General features: G+C 41.8%; 2 protein-coding genes across 2 annotated transcripts in view; both read left to right on the plus strand.

Annotated features, from left to right (window-relative positions):
- The window catches only part of LOC137258492 (RNA-binding protein 39-like), a 378418-nt gene that overhangs the window by 177513 nt on the left and 179002 nt on the right, over positions 1–21903 (plus strand). The gene's annotated exons all lie outside the window — the stretch shown is intronic.
- Positions 9398–9916, plus strand: LOC137257571 (UDP-3-O-(3-hydroxymyristoyl)glucosamine N-acyltransferase-like). The gene has a single exon (XM_067794896.1). The coding sequence runs from the start codon at positions 9398–9400 to the stop codon at positions 9914–9916; it is 519 nt and encodes a 172-aa protein (XP_067650997.1).

The following is a 21903-nucleotide window of genomic DNA, read 5'->3' on the forward strand; positions in this document are numbered from 1 at the left end:
GAGAGAGAGAGAGAGAGAGAGAGAGGTAGAGAGAGAGAGAGGTTCATTTGAACTCGGTACGTCAGTGACCTATTAGGTGGATGATCGGGGGGATTATTTATTTTTGTCGCTTCTGACTGCTGCTATTACACTGAGATTATCAATGGTCGAGTCTAAGCTGAAGGTAATTGCTAACTACTACACCCCCTCATAACCGTTTCTGTCAAATAATCCTCTTGTCACACACCGAGGACTGGAATCGTTAGGTTAAATACAAATCTGTTTGTCTTGTAAGTCGATTACGTAGGGTAATTTCAGAACCTTCACCTGGATATTTATGAACATTTTACACACATTATGAACAATTCTCGCTTGGAATTTACTAAAAGGATCTAGAATTATTGCCATTTGCGTAATTTTCCGCCTGACTTTAAACGTCATGAATACACAGAACCATTTACAAAATGGATAAATGTAACACATACTGTATTTGGCTTAATACTTACTTACACCCTTGACTTAAGTGCCTAATTGTGAGAGCGAGACTTCGAATTTCGATGGACTCAAGTAGTATGAAGTATGAGAATCCGTACGTAACTGCGAAGGTATGAATCCTAAATATAACCCTTTTTTACTTTGTACGTGAGTTTATCATTGCCTGTGGGTGATGCATGGTGAGGGATAATCTTTAGATATCAGTACGTGAGTTTATCATTGCCTGTGGGTGATGCATGGTGAGGGATAATCTTTAGATATCAGTACACGAGTTTATCATTGCCTGTGGGTGATGCATGGTGAGGGATAATCTTTAGATATCAGTACATGAGTTTATCATTGCCTGTGGGTGATGCATGGTGAGGGGTAATCTTTAGATATCAGTACATGAGTTTATCATTGCCTGTGGGTGATGCATGGGTGATGGGTAATCTTTAGATATCAGTACGTGTGTTTATCATTGCCTGTGGGTGATGCATGGTGAGGGGTAATCTTTAGATATCAGTACGTGAGTTTATCATTGCCCGTGGGTGATGCATGGGTGATGGGTAATCTTTAGATATCAATACGTGTGTTTATCATTGCCTGTGGGTGATGCATGGTGAGGGGTAATCTTTAGATAGCAATGTAACACACGCAGGCGCGACAACATGGATGAAATGATAGGTTACTTGGTTGAGATCTCAGATCAGGCGATGACTTAATGGCGTAGTAATGTGATGTCACAGTACTTCATGAACATCAATTAGCTACAACTGCAATGTTCATTTTTTCCTCCTTTCCCTTCCTTTATAAACACGTTGACGAGGTTTAGCTGTGGAGTTGTACTGGGGTCAGCACATCACGCTATCATCAGTTGAAAGTGTACGACGAGAATGAGTGTGTGAGTGAGTTTTGTTGTACGTCTCTTTTAGCAATATTCCAGCAACATCACGGCAGCGGACACCAGAAATGAGTTTCACGTATTGTGCCCATGTGGTGAATCGAATCCGGAACTTCACAGTGACGAGCTAACGCTTTAACCACTAGACTACCTAACAGCCCCGGACGACAAGAAACACCGTTTTTGATGTCGTACACGTTGAAATCATCCCCAAGGATGTTGCAGAGGACGTTTGTTGAGAGAGTCGAACAAAGTCGAACAAAGTTGTACGCCTCCATTTATACAGAGACACATTAACAGATTCCTTCTGTGACTCTCATATGAAGAAAAAAGCCAGGGTAACATGAATTTACTAGTTTCATTCTTCTGTCGACTTCCAAGGAACATGCATGTATATATATCACTCAAGTGTATGCTTGAGTACACTTAGATTCACTGAAAATCCTCATTCATAAACGTTGATATCTGTATGCACTGAATCACTATTAGTGGACAGAAAACAAGTACGGAATATTTCATCTTGGTAATGCGTAACCGTAGCAACAGTAGATTCAAAACTGTTAAAAGTTATATTTTGTGAAAATAAGCACGTGAGGAATGTGAGTGAGTGAGTGAGTGAGTGGTTGGGTGAGTAAATGAGTGGGTTTTGAGAGTGAGTGAGTGAGTGAGCAATCTCACGCAGTATTACCCGGGAACGACTTGACTACTCATCCTCATTAAGACTGAGATTAAATTCACTCTGCAAGGACAGAACTGAATGATCAAATCGTCAAATAGAATTTAGTGGATTTCGCTTCCTCCACGACTACCCCTGTTTGTATCCAACCTGACGATCAGGGTGACACCGCTGGTGCTCGACTGGCGAAGTGTCGCCTGGGGTGGCAAAGGCAAACCGTTGACGTTATTGATCTACGGAAAGACGCGTGGTCTAAATGGACTTGCGTTTTCCTGATAAAACAATATCCGATCTTGGGTTAAAAGAGTAGTACAATTGCACGTAATACCTCATGCATGTAACTATTTGCTGTGAGATTCGCGTCCAGCGCACGTTCAGGAATTTCCTGACCTCCAATCACGGAACAAATCAGTAGGCTGCAATCTTCAAATGGTGTAGTCTCCTTCCGCGGCAACAACCCACAACGTCTTCGTGACGGCAATACGCACGTACAAGTACTCTAGCTATGAAGAGATGAAACCAGCTCTCATCAGGAAACACTGGGACTGTCTATCAGAGCCTGTTTTACCGCCGTTGCACAAAACCTTTGACGTCAATTTTGACGTGTCAACGTGATCCCATGGAATGATCTAGAGACAGAATAATATGGCAATACCATTGTCTGGACACATTGAAGGGATTGTCTTGGGGCAGTGGTTGTCCATGACGCACAGTCAAGAGGCGTTTCCTGAAATGAAATGTCCCGTGTCTATAATGTCTGCCGGTATGATAACATCACTCTCGCGATTGTTGCACGAGTGTCACCACCTGTGTAACGATGGCACAGCCTTTGGATTAATCAGGAGAGCTTTCTCTCTATCCTGCGTCATCTGCATGGCTTGGTACTCTCGCAACAATCATTCTCTCATCATCACACCTTAAAACACGTTAACTGTGTTTCTACCCACATTCATCATGTAATCATGCCTCACTTGCAATAAATATTTCTTGTATCAAATAGGACTATTTTCACGCCTAAAGCCACGACCCCTTCCCTACAACACGTGACATTTCCAGGCGTCTTTGAACACTAATTGTAACCGTTGTGACGAGGAGACTCTTTTATGGCCACGTATTAGGATTAAGAATACTTCGTTTGATGACAAAAGATCCTTCCTTTGAAGTATTAAGCCTTGAGGATTTAAAAAGACTTCAAATGGCATGGTTATAATGGGAAAGCACACACGATGTCGAACACACTAGAACTGTTTTAAGGGAATACCATTTTTGGAGGTGAAAATTTAGACTTGACAAAGCAGAAAATAAGCTTAAGAAGATTCACTTGAAGATGGTCTGGCGACAACAATGAAAGTCCTGATTTTCATTCTTTCTTTCTTGTCTTAACCAGGACTTTATGAGTGTAGTTTTGCGCCGCTTAAGCAATATTCCAACAGAATCACAGCTCAGGACGAATACATGGACTTTTCACATTATACTCATGTGAGGAATTGAACCGGGATCTTCAGCGTGTCGACCGAACGCCTTAACCACCAGGCTGCCTCACCTCCCTCCAGGATATTATTGTGGGTTCTATGACGTGTTTATGCTTATTGCTCTAATAGAATCATAATCCTTGGTTCCCCCAAACCTGTAAGTGAGCACACCGATTGAATTACCGGGCGGTCCTCTTTTTTTGAAGTGGGTTCAAAAGTCCCCCAAAATACGCACAATGCGAAAAGTATTTCTTTTGACTAGCAAATTAACTTACGGATTAATCGTAATCCTTAAAATAACTAAGAAGTGATCACCTTTGTGCACAGGTGAAGTTGCCGTAATTTGTAATAGCCACGTTAAGGTATGTACACCACAATTCCATCTAACTTCAGAACAAAAATTATCCATGGATCACTTGTCGGTTTGTCTTCAAACGTTGTGGCTACAGTTATTTTTCTTCTTGAAACGTCCTGGGCAATTTGTCAAAAACGATAACAAAGTTCAATGAGAAAACGACAATAAATGCATCTTCATCCATAACATGTAGATGAAATATGGGTGTTAGACGCCTCGCCAGGACGTAGTACTGCCCACGGGCACTATGCTTTGTGTATTCTTAAATATCAGAAGTTGTCCACCAAATGGCAATGTGTCATGATGGTAGAAACCAATAGTGCAGACTTTTCGACAACACCTGTATCTTCTCTATTAGATATGATTTATTAACACAAACTTGTTATTAAGCCGAAAGCGTTCAATGAAGTCTGCTTTTCTATGACTCCGAAAATATTTTGTGACTTTTGACGAATGAAGGCAAGAGCTAGGTCTTGTATCATTTTTAAAAATAATTCGAATTCGAAAATATCTCACTGAGTCAGGAATTCACTAAACAATCCCCTCGATCATATTCAAACTGTATTGCTGCATAACAGTACTTTAAGAAACATACAACCAGCCATCAGATACATGTTTACGCCCTCCAATATATTTGTCTGGTTTAACAAGTGCCTGTATTGGCCTGAAGGAACTGTTGAAAACGATTCGACTGAAAGGGGTTAAGGAATAAAGGCTTTAATTATAGAGTTCTTTTCAGCCATGAAGTGATACATATGGTTTCATCGTGCTTTTAATGGCTAACCTACAGCTTGTAAAGCATTACATTTACAGCTATTGTTTCGTGAGGAGACTCAACATGATTTGTAATGTAGACAAATCCCCACTGTGTGAATTGGCGACCAAGGTATCCATTTACCTGTAGGATGGATGTGTGTCAGGGAATCCCCAATTAATGCAATACCGAGAACATGAAAGATTCTGGATACATGCAGGAGAAGTGATCTTAGCATCGATCATTCTAATTCAGACAGCAACCTCAATATAGTCTGGCGATTCTGTATATTTATAGGCATTGCGTGGTATGGTAATATTAGGTCTTTGCCGAATACTATCAGTATACGGTAGGAACATTATGTCGGCTCTAGTTTTAATCCTTCTTTCGCTACGTCAAGGGAATTCACAAAGGTCAGATAGCTAGTGGCCTGTAATGCGAGATTTCCTCGCGACTCTGTGCTCCCGATGGCGTCAAAGGCCTTCTTGCTCAACAATGCTATTTACATCCTTCCTTTTCTATGAGAAGCCAGCCGCAGATTCATTTCAAATACCATAGGCGAGTATTGCTTACATAATTATACGTACATGTATTTAGCAAATAACCTCTCGTTTTTCTAGTGAGAAAAAGAATACAAAAGGTTCCTCTTATCGTAATAACACACTCGTTTTGTCCCTAATCTGGGGGAATTATATATCCCTTTATCGGTGCATCTACAAAGCGTACCACCGACCCGAGTGTACACACACGCACACACGTACACACGCACACACGCACACACGTATATATACATTTAATATATGCCGAACAAACCCGGCCGATTCTTGAAATACCTGATATATATATATATATATATATATATATTTCAAGAATCGGCCGGGTTTGTTCGGCATATATTAAAGTTACTACTATATAATGAATATTTTGTATTCACTTAAGTTGGATGCAAGGATTAATTTTCAGGCTCGTCCTTAAATGAGAAGCAACACACATAGAAAGACAGGCTTGCATATTCATTTACATTATCTGCAGGGGACAATACACTCACACGAGCTAGCGGAGACTTACAATTAATACAAGCGCTGCATTGACGTAAGATAACATGATAACAGCAGCTGATACAATATTCCATTCCAATATATTACAGTATATGTATATACTCTTTGTTCCTATCACATGTCCTGGACCTGCTGTTCCTAGCACTGTAACTGAATATTCTCGTTTTGGAGATGTCTTTGCTCCCAATCGCAGAAAGTTAAATATGGTTTGTTATATATTTTGTGAACTTCAAAAGGCAGTCATGTACTTCAGCCTTGCCGAACAAAATGATGACGTGTAGGAACGCCCATATTGTTTTGCTACTTTGGGTTGAGAAGTTATATTATTTTGAATAAGCATTAATACATAACGTCATTCAAAGTCTGACCGACTGTGCGAAAGCCAAGTGTGGCACCTTATGAGTACGGGTGCTGGAATAGTGGGTAAAACTACCCTCATTCACGCACAGGTTTCAGATCTGCTGGAGGTACCAAGAAATATCTAATGACGATTTGATGCAATATGAAATTGTTCTTGTCAGTTTTGTGTTCAGAAAAATATGTATTGTTTGAGAGTTGTAAAGCTTTTTGAACACTATTTGATATACATAGGTTAGCTGGGTGCCGAAGTCTGAAAGCATGTCTCCGTGAATGGTAACAGCATGGCCCCAAAATCCGGTTCATGAAAGGGGTAAATCTGGGGTTTGAACTCTTAATTATAGGATGCCGTACTCAGCAATATTTCAGCTATAAGGCGCAGATCTGTAAATATTCAAGTCCGAACCAGACAATCCAGTGATCAACATCATGAGCATCGACACGCTCGATTGGGAACCGATTACATGTGTCTCCTTAAAATGCGGATCATATATTATACGAAATGTGACCCATTAATAACTATTGATAATTATTGACCTTAATTAATAACAAGATATACAGAAAATACATACTCGTAACACAATCAACATCTACTGTTTAATATAGGATAATACATTTGCCTTCCACACTGAGGGCATACTAACCACAGCTTGATAATGGAACGTCTGCGTAGAGAATTTACACGACGTCCCACATGGCGGAGGTAAACCGTGATCCAAAAGAAAGGAAGATTATGCATAATAATGAATAAAACTTTTTGTAGTATGTTTCATTACGTTTATGTTGTGTCTGATTGTAGATTATGTTGTGTAAATACAATAGCATACTTGATGACGAATGAATGTTTACATCCCTTGAAGTTTTAAGCGTCCATGAAACCACAACATCTGGTTTAAAACTCGAACACACACAGCGTCTACCTGCACACAGTGTGTACACTCTCTTATCTACTGCGCATAAACCAGAGGCATAAAAGACAGGTTTTGTTTGCCATACGATGCCTCGTAGATATCGTATAATGAAGACATTGACCTAAGGAGGTCAAGGCCAAACTAAACTTGCTTAGTGGATGTATCGTTTGCAGGAATGAGGAGGGAGTCTGTCTTGGACAAGGAACAGAACACATCTACCATGAAAGGCACGTCTGTAGATGGGGCAAGCTTCGTTAGAATACATACAGATACGTACGTTGATGTACGATATCTAGGTTTGTAAACAACTCGAATTAGAATACAAACAGTGATATACTGATACAGGATCCTCTAGAAAGTATAAGAAAACTATTCTTATCATGACACGTGGTAAAAACACTTTTAGCAATTTGTTTCTCATAACAAACAACTTATCGTGAAAATCTTACAATTGGAGACTCATGTTTGACAAGCCAGAGGCCTAATTGCACAGATAGCGTCCCCTGTGGTACAACCCAGACCAAGATATTTCGTAACATACAAACAGAAGTTCATGTTACCCCTCTTGGTGATATCTGTATAATTCCTCGATCTTACACAAAGGGGGAATAAATAGAAGTGATAATGTCTTGAGATAACCATAACCTCCACAAGCCGTATGTTGTATAACTGCTGCAGGCGACCCAAACTGCCTCAACCTTTTTTCCCTTCTATTACACCAAGAAACTCATTTAAGGCTTTTAACGTTATTCTGGATAAAACGGAATGCGCACGGATAGAATATTTTCAATTACGAAACGTGTTTTGAACGTTGAAACAGGTAATTTAAAACTGACATGAGAAGGTTTATATTAGAGTCTGTCTCGCTTACATCAAAAATAAGTCTTTTTGCAACTTGTGTTAGTTTTCGGTGGCAGAAATACATGTGATTCGCCGAAATAACTATCTAATCTTGGCGTCCCCAAGTGCAGTGTTATTGACTAGGGTATTTAAAACGTTGTCGGTAGAGCATATATCCTTGGAGTATGTGATTTATAATAATGAAATGTCACGAAGGATGGTTTACTCAAGAAACAGACGCTTCAAACTATTCGTTAACAACCCTAAGTCTTTAAAGAACGTGATATAAGAAAGTAATATTATATTTCTTTGGCCATGCGCAGAAGGCCCTTTGCGAGTAAATTCTATCGCGTTTCAAATTCATCTCACAGAATTACCCTCTGTTAAATAACGGTGTTCATATTAGACAGCCGTATCGATCGCTGGTTGAAGGAACGCTCTTTTAGAGTATGTTGACACAAGCATCTGGTGTGGTTGCGAGAATACCATGGCATGAGGCATGTCTGGCAGGAGACAGCTCGTCAGTTTACAACCATCAGGAAAAGGAGGATATCGTGGTTTAATTAAATGAAAACACTGAAACATACTCTGGTTAATAGAGGAAAATATGTGCTTATACCGTAGGAATGTAATGACATGTGTCTGTAATATCGTATTTTAATTATATGAAGGTATATTTGATCTCAGGAAGTGTGTGCAATCACCTCTGAAAATGACAAGAGTGAGTGAGTGACTTTGGTTTTACGTCTCTTTTAACAATATTCCATCAATATCACGGAGGGGACACCGGCAGTGGGTTTCACATTGTACCTATGTCGGGAATCGAACCCGGGTCTTCCTCGCAACGAACGAATGCTTCAACCACAAGACGACCCCACAGCCCCAGAATGACAAGAGGTAGATCCGTGTATGTTACTGTCATTAACCCCACAGTCAGCAAAGTTCTAGAAAAGGATCTCTGGAGGTTGCAAACCAAATCTGGGCCAAGCAAACGGGTGACGGATATTATAAGCGCGTCCCATATCAACGGTATATAATGACAAGCAAACGGGTCTCTGCTCTTGAGCAACCAGTCTGAAACGAAATTGGCGTGTTGTGCAGTAACTATATACATACCTTTCCCCTCCCTTGGGTGTACTTACATATATCGTTTTACGCCGCTTTTAACACTATTCCACCGGAGAAAGGAAAACGGCAGCAGCAGCAGCATGCACTTGGAAATTGGATTTAACCAAAAAGTGACCGTTTTTGAAATGGATTCATGATCTACCATGATGTGATGTTTTCAGCAGGTCGACCGACTGTGGAGATTTGAAATCTCTGCTACATGTCTTTTTGAAACTGTTACAGGAGGATACAGGCACCGACCGCTAAATTAAACCTACTGACTATATTTGAGCAGTAATTCCATATCCAGGCCAGACCATCGATCTTCCTCATCCATGTACACCATCACGCTCAATAAGCCACGTTGCTGTATCATATGACATTATCTATTCATGTCTGAAAAATGTCTGATCTATATTAGTTGAACTGGTTAAATGTTTTACCGTTATTGAAACACAAGGTTGAGAGTAGCTTTCCCACATATGTCTCGTGATTACACTTCATGTAGCAATGGCAGGTACAGGGATGCGGAGATCGGGTGCAGGGATCGGGGACCGGCTGTGGAATGATGAGTCGTGTGATGGTCGGAGATGGAGGATCGGAGGTCGGAGTGAAGTGATAGGTTGTGGAATGGTGAGTGGTGTGATGATCGGAGATCGGAGTGAAGTGATAGGTTGTGGAATGGTGAGTGGTGTGATGATCGGAGATCGGAGTGAAGTGATAGGTTGTGGAATGGTGAGTGGTGTGATGATCGGAGATCGGAGTGAAGTGATAGGTTGTGGAATGGTGAGTGGTGTGATGATCGGAGATCGGAGTGAAGTGATAGGTTGTGGAATGGTGAGTGGTGTGATGATCGGAGATCGGAGTGAAGTGATAGGTTGTGGAATGGTGAGTGGTGTGATGATCGGAGATCGGAGTGAAGTGATAGGTTGTGGAATGGTGAGTGGTGTGATGATCGGAGATCGGAGTGAAATGACAGGTTGTGGAATGGTGAGCGATGTGATGATCGGAGATCGGAGATCGGAGTGAAGTGATAGGTTGTGGAATGGTGAGCGGTGTGATGATCAGAGATCAGAGTGAAGTGATAGGTTGTGGAATGGTGAGCGGTGTGATGATCAGAGATCGGAGTGAAGTGATAGGTTGTGGAATGGTGAGTGGTGTGATGATCGGAGATCGGAGTGAAATGACAGGTTGTGGAATGGTGAGCGGTGTGATGATCAGAGATCGGAGTGAAGTGATAGGTTGTGGAATGGTGAGCGGTGTGATGATCAGAGATCGGAGTGAAATGACAGGTTGTGGAATGGTGAGTGGTGTGATAATCGGAGATGGAGTGAAGTGATAGGTTGTGGAATGGTGAGTGGTGTGATGATCGGAGATCGGAGTGAAGTGATAGGTTGTGGAATGGTGATTGGTGTGATGATCGGAGATCGGAGTGAAGTGATAGGTTGTGGAATGGTGAGCGGTGTGATGATCAGAGATCAAGGATCTGAGATCGGGGTGCAGTGGTAAGGGAACGGCTGTGGAATGGTGTGTGATGTGAAAATCGGAGATCGAAGGCCGGGTGTGAAAATCACGGATATCTGGCAGGGGGCAAGGTATGGCGGGATATGGAGGGCGTGTGCTGGGCACTGGATTTGGGGATGAATACTGTATAACTGTAGGGTGTGAGATGTGAGCTGCAGGCTTCAGGTATCCACACGGTGGGAGACCAATCCATCACAGCAGGAATTCAAGCTAGGTCGTACTGCACATTCCGATAACAAATTATACCCAACATCATTATCTTGGCTTTTAGATCCAGGTTGATATCTATGTTTACAATAATTCTTTTAAACATACGCGACTGGAAGAACATATGAGATGACATCAGCCCAATCACTGCAATTAAAATATCGGAGTCCCTGAGCTTTTCTTCTCTCGGCGTCTGTCACATGAAAGGCAAAGAGCCATCACAAGATTAACGTATAAACATCAACAAGCGTACACTGGAAGGGCGATGACATAGTTACAACAACAACAACAACAACAACGACGACGACGACGATAGTTCGTAATCTTGTAAACATGTTGTGTGTGTCGTGTCTCTCATGTGGTGGGTCAGGTTAGATATCTGCAGAAGCAATATAGTATTGTTACTTATCATACTTATTACCCGTCCCCGAACCCACCAACCAGAACCATCCATATTCTCTAACAACCATGCACAGTTTCCTCTATGTCTTCACTTTGCTTGACAGTAAATTCTCTTACCACCTGCCATCGTGTATGGGGATCATGTGGCAAGAGTCGGGAATCGTTACTCCTGATTATCTCAGTTAATGTTTAATACGGTCAACGACATATCAGAATGGTAAGCTGTCTCGGAGAAAGAATATCCTTTACTGAGTTCTTTCAACGACCATTACCGCTGGATGAAGGGGCTGCTTTGAAGTCATATAATCTTACTTCGTTAGGCCGCATGTCCCTGTTTCACGCTGTCCCTTGTGTGTATAGGATTATATAGATGAACAGCCAGTCATTATTATCAAAGACCGTCACTTGACTGTATTACATACGACTGTACAGTAGAAGCGACGTCAAAGTGGACATGGAATAAAAAAAATGACTTCTTGGTGAAGTGCAATGCCCGTATTGGTTGGACACTAGAGGGTCCGATGATGAAGTGACTTCCTCGGAACTCCAGTGTGGGTATTGGGTCGACACAAGATGGGTCGGTGATGGAGTGACTTCCTCGGATCTCTAGTGTGGGCATTGGACACAAGATGGCCCGAAGATGGAGTGACTGCCTCGGAACTCCAGTGTCGGTATTGGACACAACATGGCCCGATGATGGAGTGACTATCTCGGACCTCCAGTGTGGGTATTAGTAGACACAAGATGAACTGAGTCCGGTAGTATGCTTTAGTGCTGTTTGAAGTGCATTTAATCATCTGAAAGACCAAACGATGAGATAGTTATAATGATATATTTGTAAACTTAGTTTTCTGTCTTACACTCGCCTATATGATTTCGTACTAAACACATAAAAAATGTCTCAGAATTTGAATTACTGAAGCCTATCATTTATAAAGAATGATTCATGGTACAGTAGGATTTCATTTAAGTTGCATTTGCATGAATCGAATAGACGTGAGGCGTCCGGCAGTCATGCTGAAACCGCCGATAACAACATGCAGTGTAAGAAATAATATGTTTCCGAACATTGACATCATTTGTATCAAACCAACTCCACACTCTTGACATGCTCGATACTCCGAAGATTCTGCGGATTCAGAATATTTGTTGGGCATCTGTTTCCTGATACCTGGATATGGCAGGGTAATACACTACGTGTACCAGATCTACATAATTTATTACAAGTTCACTGAAACCTATCAGCAAAGGTGTGGTGAGGAGCACAAAGATGAGTCAGTGAGTTTGGGGACACTAGAAATGGTCTCCAAACTCATTATACAGTTATACTCATGTTTGAACTCGAACCCGGACCTTTGGCGTGAAGAGCGAACGCTCTAAGAACTAAGTTACGCCATGACCCCAGCACAAGGATAATGACACACCTTTACACTGTCTGAGACTACTCTTGTCATTTTCATTCAGTCGTTTAATGTCGTTTCATCCAATAAAAGTGTCACGGCTCTGGGCGGTCTTTGCATTATTTTTGTTACACAATGCACAAATTCAAGAAAGTTTCAAGCAAAGACAAAGTCTACATAAACGATTTGACAGCAATTTGCTGCACCAAAGACGACTTGGAAGTTTCAATGGTTGAAATAATGCTTTGGCGGTTAAGATGCTATTACTGAACAATAAAAATATGAAAATAATTGTATAAAACACCCAGCTGATATCGGTCTCGTGTATAGGACACGTGATCTGCAGTGAAGTTTTTGTCGTCAGCATTTTCTATTCACTGATACGTGGCCTTCAGAATTCAATGTATTTATTCTGACAGCAATGTGACGCAAATAGTTTTTTTATTTAAATCACTGCATATGTTTTCTCTTTACTGATTACACCAATTTTAGTTAACAAGGTAATCGAAATCCTCCAGAAATAAGCGCATAATAGAACACACATCTTGGAAGAGGTGCGATAAACAGATGCTAATGCTTCACAAACACCAAACAGTTATATCACGTGATGACAGGTGCCCGGTACAGATGACGTCACATGCACATGTCTTGATAGCAGAATCGGCCGCAATACCACCGCTGCGGTCTTGTGATGAACTTCTTTCCCTGTACAAACTAACACCATCACCTAACCCGAGGTGTATCTTATAAAGGGCTTTACGATTACCCTAGCTCTATGTTTACATCATGGCATCCCTAACGCTGATAATCTGACGTGTGAAAACATGGCGGGGTGAAGCTGGAGGTATATCCTGGGGTGAGACTGGGGAAAAATGCCCGGTTCTGTCAGATAGAAGACGGATGTGTTGTTTTTAACAGCTGTGCTAAAAACCTTTCAACATGTCATTTTTTTCTGAACAACCTTTTGGGTTTTTATGTTTTAAAAGCAGCTCCTTACAGTTTTCTCTTTTGCTCTGATCATCGATATTAATCTTCTCCAGTCTGACATATGGTTTCTGAGTTTGTTGTTATAGATTGTCAGACTCTTCTCGCTACATTCCCATGGCAAATGCATCCCCTCTCCCCGTAGCTCCTGTATGTACAGGTAAACCTTCCATAAGTAGAAAAACACAATGTGGGTGCTTGTGTAATACACAGACATTGTGACACCAGTACAACTACAGGTATATCAGCGCCAATCGCAGGTGCTTGTTTAATACACAGACATTGTAACATCAATGAAAAGATATAGTGTAGTGAGCATCACATCGCCGATGGAGGCACACAATTTATATCTTACAACATGACACGTTCAGAATTTGCTGGATTCCCACATAATATGCAATATGAGAAGTCAGCATCACACAACTGCCTAAAGCGATGGCTTAGTCTCATGTTTCCTATCAGAGAAGTCAATCTCGATGTTTCTAGTTAGCTGAACCTATCATTACTCATTTCAGTACAAAATAGTACGTAAATGGACCTTCGCAGTGTCGTCTGTCATCGCAAGCGACTGCAGATGACTGGAAGTAAGGTATAATCATGAATGACACAGACATAGCAAAAGGAAAAGTCAAAATATTGAGGGTACTTCGATCAAAGGCTGAATGGAAATCAGTGATGACACCAGGTGTTCTCGAAAGGATAGTTATATGAATCTTGCCGCTGACGCCTTGTCGTAAGTGTAAAATTAGAAATGTAAATACTCCATCACAATATGTCTTTGTTAGATATATATCTATAACTACAACCCATGATGTTTTTGTGTTGTGTTGTTTACAAACACTCACACTTTGTGCTGTCCTTCACAGATGTGTTTACTCGTTAACAGGTCCCTGAACCTATGGTCCTTGTCAGCACCTCAGTAACGCCATGTTGTAATTCGTTCACCTTTAACAGTTGCAACAATTATCACAGAACACTGCCAGTGTCGAGAAAATATAGTAAATCAGCTTCTTGCTTCCAACCACATGCAAGATGCTCAAGTGGTGAGCAAATATACGAGCCGTGAAATTCCACTGCCTAGAAATATCCTCTGTGTTTATACCTGCATGCGTTTCTGAGAGATGGAAGCTTCGCAATACCAAAGGTCGGTGGAACACTGGCAGTTAAAAGTCATTAGGATAATAGTTTTCCGAAAGCGCAAGATAGGTGCTACGAAGGGTGTGTTTCACGTGATGGTTAGGACGCCCCAACCAGAGTGTTGGTGTATGGTAGGGGGGAGATGGGTCATGTACTGATTCATCATGTGACTGAGTGTTATGTTTGGTTTGTAATTCGGTCACCAGTGCTGTTAGGAGGCAAGTACACGGGTTTCTATAAACGTAACATGGAAACCAAAATTCTCAAAAGGATTATTTCGGTAGACAATACACATGTCAGTGAGTGACTTAGGTTTTACGCTTTTAGCAATTTTCCAGCAATATCACGGCAGGGACACCAGAAATGAGCGTCACATATTGCACCCTTATTTGGAATCGTACTCCGGCGTGACCAGCAAACGCTTTAAGCGCTAGATCCAGGTTAGAATGGATCTTCAGTAACCCATGTTTGTTGTAAGAGGCGACTAACGGGATCGAGTGGTCAGGCTCGTTGATTTGGCTGACACATGTCATCGTATCCCAGTTGCGTAGATCGATGTTCATGCCGTTGATCACTGGGTTGTCTGGTCCGAACTTGTTTATTTACAGACCGCCGCCATATAGCTGGAATATCACTGAGTGCGGCGTAAAAATAAACTCATACACTCAATTGACAGCGAACGTCTTTTGGCAAACACCAGGTATCATCACTGTTTAAATTACGATAATGAGATTCATAAACACAAGAATAATTTGAGTAGCAGACACATGCTTCATGGAGCTAGGTCCAGTGCCAAAGCATTCAGGTATAAAATCAAAGACATGGACATACATAATCCTTGATATTACCTTCCTGACTTCGGCAATGTTATTTCAGGTTTACACACCCAAAGATTGCTTACAAAAACAAATACATTTCATTGCCGTAACACCATAAGCCGCTCTTCGCAATGCCAGCAATGCGTTAACAATCAACGCCCCTGTGGCCAACAACTGGACATCCAACAACTCCCAAACGTATTCCTTTCCATGCAGGAGACGTGACGTATGAGTCACGACCAGCAAACAGACCTTCTCGTACGGAGAGTTAATACGTCATGTTTGCCATATGATTTATCGTGGTTGATGCATGTGCGCGGAGTGCCCTTTATCGCCCGATGTCTCCGCACATTGAAGGTAATTCATTAGACATTTCTAGTCTTCTTCTACCAAACGGAGAAGAAGGAACAATGTTCGGAGGACGTGTAGTAAATTTCTGCCCGGTCAAATGCAATACAATACATTATCTTAATCACGCTGGACACTGGAATCCTTACTACATGGTGAATGTACCTCTTCCATTGATCTGTTTTATCTCACGTCCCGTTTCATTCAAAACATTGGAGCGAAATGGGGTAGATGAGAGGCGTAGCTGGTACTGCAGAATGAGACATATGTCTTCCTCGCGCTGCGAGCACAGATGCTGTTGGTATAAACTACCCTAGTGATACATTGTATTGTCAATACCACACGCTAGCCAGCACGAACCTTCTTACGTTTTTTGGTATGTTACTCCGGGCGTTGAACCACCTCTATCTTACCCTCTTCCACTGGACGCTCCAATCACAGTCACACAGATCCCGCCATCATCATCCACTACAGAGTCAATTTGAACAGTTTTTAAAAACAACAACAACAACAAAAAAACACAGAAAAAAACAGTTACAACAGACTTTCCTAAATATTTCTTTGCATTTTGAAAAACGGCTTTGTCGAAAGACAGTCGTGAATAATGTTCACAAATAGCACGTTCTCGCGGATGGATGAAAGGAGCCGGTGTTGCATATGTATGTCTCATGCCTCATCGATTTTTAGTAGACTTCGTTAATTGCGACAAAAGGTCAGGCAGGTATTGACGTGAGTTCCTTTAGTTTTGAGGTGTTTTTTAGTAAATACCACATGTTATGGACATCTCATTACCGTGAGTCTGGTGTAATTCTATCACCGTGTATATGTGTCTGCGAAATTAGCACCTTTAAACCGTACAATTAACCTGTATTGCCTGTTTGTTTTGCTTTAAGGGCACAAATCTAAACATATGAATAGCATAAGGCGCCTGAAGTCTCTGTGTAGTGTTTCGTTATTCTGTCTTTTACCCCTTTTGCGAGCACCTGGTGTCATCATTGATTGTTAGTGATCCCTTCATTAATTTTCACAAATGCTTTTCCTTTCACACCAAACGGAATTTGTTTCTGAGGATATTCAAGACTGTATTTTTCACACTGACATTCTTTACTTCTAGGTTGAAGTCTAGGTCATTCTAGGTTGAAATATTAGACATGATCTGATCACCGGCATCAACAAACACAATCCCATTGACAGCGCCTTTACCGTGTACCTCTGTCACTAGTTCTCAGACCAGGTAGATTTCTCTGAAGCGTGACTGTGTATATTCCAACTTCGTAGGAATGCTTATGTTATTCATAAAAGGCCACTAAATGAGCTACCGTATTTTCCAAACACTAGATGGATCAAACTGAAACTGAATTATTGAATGAATGATCAGCTCATTGGAAGAGTTCTTGAGTACCAGGTATGTGTTAATGGGTTCCGCTTCACGACACTCAGAACAATGTTTCAATTTCTTATTGTGTGTAAACGTGATGTGGCAGAACGCCTCAAATGATGCATGTCTCAAGTAACGCTTACCTCTTCGCTGGAACCTAGGTGTACGGTACTCAAAACCCAGAAACACAACCCACGATCATAAACATTTAAGGACGCGGCTCAAGGATCTTCACAACGAACAACCTTCCTTGGCAAAACCGATAAAACAGATTCTTAATGTTTATTTAAAGATTGGTTGTTTAACCTACGCTTCTGTTCGACTTTATCCAAATTGTCAGGAAAGTGTTGCAGAACGCGGAAGTGGCGGCTCATGGTATAAACTCCAGCACTTTAGCTGCCAAGACCAATCAGAAGACAGCCAACATGTTGGTCAGACAGTCGCAGGTGACGTCTCAATTACTGTTCTTCAGTTATTCAATTATGAACCGGAATGTCTTCTGCGGACGTTGGGATTGTGTAGCTGCTGTTGAGGCATGGGCCAAAAAGCGGCCAAAGAGAAGATGATCTTGTTGAATGTCCATGTGTTTGTGCTCTGTTAATTTAAATGTCGTGGTTGGTACAAAAGGGCAAAACCCTGTAATCAAACCACCAGTGTCGTCGATGAAGCCAATCCAAAATCGGTCCAAAGTTAGTTCAAAGTCTGACTGAATTACATTAAACATATGTACTGGGATGGCTGCCACAGATAACATATAAACATGTCAAAATAGAACAAGAGAATATCCCCGAAATAGGTATCATACATGATTAAAATTTGACGAAAGCTGGACAAGTCGCTGTCCGTCACAGACGATACCAAATGCAAACGCCACAATGTATTTATAATCGTTTCGCTCAATAGACATCTTCTTGCCCCTCTGTCCACCTGAACTAAAGACTAAGGAAATCCGTGGGACAGCCGCACCTGTTTCATAGTTAGGTTCTAATCTTATGACAAGGATAATTACATTGACTCACTGAAAATCTATTACCTGTGTTTAGTGTACTCGAGTGACGCCATACTCCATTTACAGACTTTTGATGCTCAAAAGAGCATGCTGCTTTAACGAACACTTCAATAGCACCGCGCCTTTCATACTCTTCCATGTTTTAAACCACAAGTTCCACTGTTGAACAACTGACGTGCATGTGCATGTGTGTGGCGGTATCACCAGGTATCACCCAGTCTGCCTGTCTCACAGTCAATGAGCGGCGTTACTTTCCCTTCAAACCAGACCACCAGTGAACATCCGAGTTAGCATATTCATCTGCAGTAGCTAGCCCATGCCTGTCGTAATAACGGGATCGGATTGGTTGACACGTCATCGGGTCCCAGTCGATGGGATGTTGATCGATGTTCATACTGTTGATCACTGGATTATCTGGGTGACACTCAGTTATTTACAGACTGCCGTCATATAGCTGGAACTCACACACTCACTTTAATCAACACACTTTAATCAACCCTTCCTGCAATGCCGAAGCCCCCTGTGAAGTAAGCCTTATTACATGCAGTGACGCTTACTATCAAAATGGAATATCCCCTACTTTCTGGAGTTATATTCAGAGACTTAGCGTGAGTGTAGCTGACCAGAAATATTTGATTCACTCACTTAACATTTGTTGTGATCCATCCTGGTGGACTATAGCTAACACGTGAGTCACCATTCCAATCAGTTCATCCATCCAATGACTTTTTCAGTATTTATTCAGGAAGCGTGCGGACTAGAGGCTGACCAGTTGATAGTGATTCATATACACATGCTCTTGCCGAAGTAAGACTTTTTCTTAAGAGCAAGTTATTTCCTCGCCTTTGGTAGCCTTGACGCACCTGGGGAGAATTTCGGTATTCGATAAGTATTAGATCATTTCGGAAAATATAGATTTCATTTTGCCATTATTGTGTTGTTATTCAAAGAACTCCTGTTTGAATATCGGACTAATAATATATCCTTTGCTTCTACTAATACCAGGCATGGACGAAAACAACCAACTCTGGCTTTCATCTATATGCAGCGAAATTAGGAAGATTAAAGGAGTTTGATAGCTTACGAAAACATCACCGTCACACACATACTGGTTTAATACCAAAGGATGTGTATGAACAAATTCTCTCTGTGGCACGAATCCCTTGACTCTGAATCCAGAAAGTGAATCCCATGTTGCACAAACTAAAGGGATATTACACTCATGCGGGAAAGTATTGCAACGCATATCACACCTTGGAGAGTCAGTTACAGGCACCGAATGTTTGGTACCACCGGCCCATTCAGCAGCTGTAACCTGCTCTCCGCGTGGGAGGGACCTCGGGAGGGGGAGATCGGTTAACGCCAACATGGCGAGGAGGAGCGGTATCACTAAAACAGATGGAATGTAAGCAATGCTGTACAGACAATGCCGTTTTGCTATCATCCCCATCTGGGATTGGGAGATTGGGGTTGAAGGGTGCTGAGTGTTTGATGTTCACAGCGCCCGAGGCGAGTCTTCTCTCCACTGCAGTATTCTTGACGTTGTAGGCAATTCCCATGTTATGCATGCAGGATGGCTAACTGATGGCCCCACACGGGCATGTTTGTGTTGGTGTGGGATCTAGATATTAGAAGTGGGCGTCTGATACGTTGTTGTGACGATATTGATCTTGTTTGCCTTTGTGATATTGCTAATAACGCTGTGATTAACGATACCGCCATGTTCCTTTAAGTCCCTACACGTGGGGATGCTATTTAGGGTTAATACAGGAAAACTCGAGGCTAATATGACGAGTATGTAAGCAAAGGCGCAAAACATTCATGATAGCATCTAAATATATTAAAAGCACATCCCAACGCAAATAGGTTCTTACGGATGTTGTAAATAGTTTACTTCGCCAATGGCAGGACTTTTTACATTAGACAATATTCTCCTCTCGGAAGTGTTTATTGTTTACATTTATATATTTAGATGGGTTCCAGAAAGGTTCTGGTTATAACATAATAACGATAATGAATGCATAAAAATATTTCAATATTCCAATATTCCGGAAATCTGTGCCCTTACGCTACATGTATAATATGAAGTGCGCTGAGTAAGATTTAGTTGCACTGTATGCGAAGTACACCGAGATCTATTAGCTGTAATGTGCGGTACACTTAGATCTGTAAGCTGTAATTTGCAGTACACCGAGATATGTAATCTGTAATGTGCGGTACACCGAGATCTGTAAGCTATAATGTGCAGTACACTGAGATCTATAAGCTGTAATGTGCCGTACATCGAGGTCTAGAAGCTGTAATGTGCGGTACTCTGAGATTTGTAAACTGTAACATGCGGTACACCGAGATCTGTAAGCTGTAATGTGCAGTACACTGAGATCTATAAGCTGTAATGTGCAGTACATCGAGGTCTAGAAGCTGTAATGTGCGGCACTCTGAGATTTGTAAACTGTAATGTGCGGTACGCCGAGATCTGTAAGCTGCAATGTGCGGTAATCTGAGATTTGTAGGCTGTAATGTGCGGTACGCCGAGATTCGTAAGCTGTAATGTGCGGTACACCGAGATTCGTAAGCTGTAATGTGCGGTACGCCGAGATTCGTAAGCTGTAATGTGCGGTACGCCGAGATTTGTAAGCTGCAATGTCCTGTAGGGCCCTGAAAACCACTAAGAAGGATACAAAGGGGCCCGGGATACCTTCCTTTATTATTGATCCGATGTATAAATACCAAATTTTAACCTCTCAAACTTTCTAGCAAATTGAATAGACACTGAATGTTCCGCCCAAGGCGAGTATTGCACTGACTGAGCTCTGTCTGTAGAGCATCCTACGAACAAATAGTTACTTCACTGAGCCTCGATAACCAGTCAAACATGCTGCCTGCCACTTAATGTACATTCACACGCACACCAACGATTACAAACACATTAGAGAGCGGCATTCCCACTCTGACAAAGACAAATATTGACGCATTGACTCAGTGAGAGCCTTGCATTAGGTGGAGATGCTGGCTGTATACTGTGAGTGACGGCAGCAACTATAGCAACCTTCACTTCAGGAGGGATTGACATCATCCACAGTATCCCCCGGGGATGTTACGTAACAGGGTATCTCGCATTACATGCTCTGGAAATTCCACTGTGCATGTCGACAGGAGGTGTCCTCCCTGTGATAGAGCTATTGAGGTATGTATGGTCCAGCTTCACGTTCCAATTGGTGGACTGTTCCACCTCTTCATTGCAATTCCAAAGACACGTTTGTGGCTTAAAAGTACCAGCGATGGCTTAGAACCCAGCTGTGTGACGCCCTGTAATCAAGGATGTCAACGGGCCAAACCGTGTGAGACTCTGTAAATCAATCATGGATATGAAGGCTCAACCACGTGGAGTTCTGTAATGAACGATGTTAACGGGCCAAAACCGTGTGAGGTTCTGAAAGCAAAGGCGACTGATGGGCTCAACAATAAGAGAAAAGGATAAGAGAAAACCTACGACTCAACCATGTGATGTTCTGTAATCAATGGTGAGCAAGACAGAACCATATGATGTTCTGTAATCGATGATGAGCAAGGCTCACCCATGTGATGATCTATGATAAATGATGATTAAGCGTTCAACCAAACAATGGTTCTGTAATTGATGATCACTTAGTGCTCAATCATCTGATGGTCTGTAATCAATGGTGACTATGCGAGCTCAACCGTCTGATGCTCTGTAATCAATAGTGACTGTAAGGGCCCAACCATGTGATGCACTGTAATCAGTTAGAGCTTTTGACTAAACAGGTGACAAGTCCAGTGGCCTAATA

The sequence above is a fragment of the Haliotis asinina genome, chromosome 12 (assembly GCF_037392515.1).
Source record: "Haliotis asinina isolate JCU_RB_2024 chromosome 12, JCU_Hal_asi_v2, whole genome shotgun sequence".
Taxonomy (NCBI): Eukaryota; Metazoa; Mollusca; class Gastropoda; order Lepetellida; family Haliotidae; genus Haliotis; species Haliotis asinina.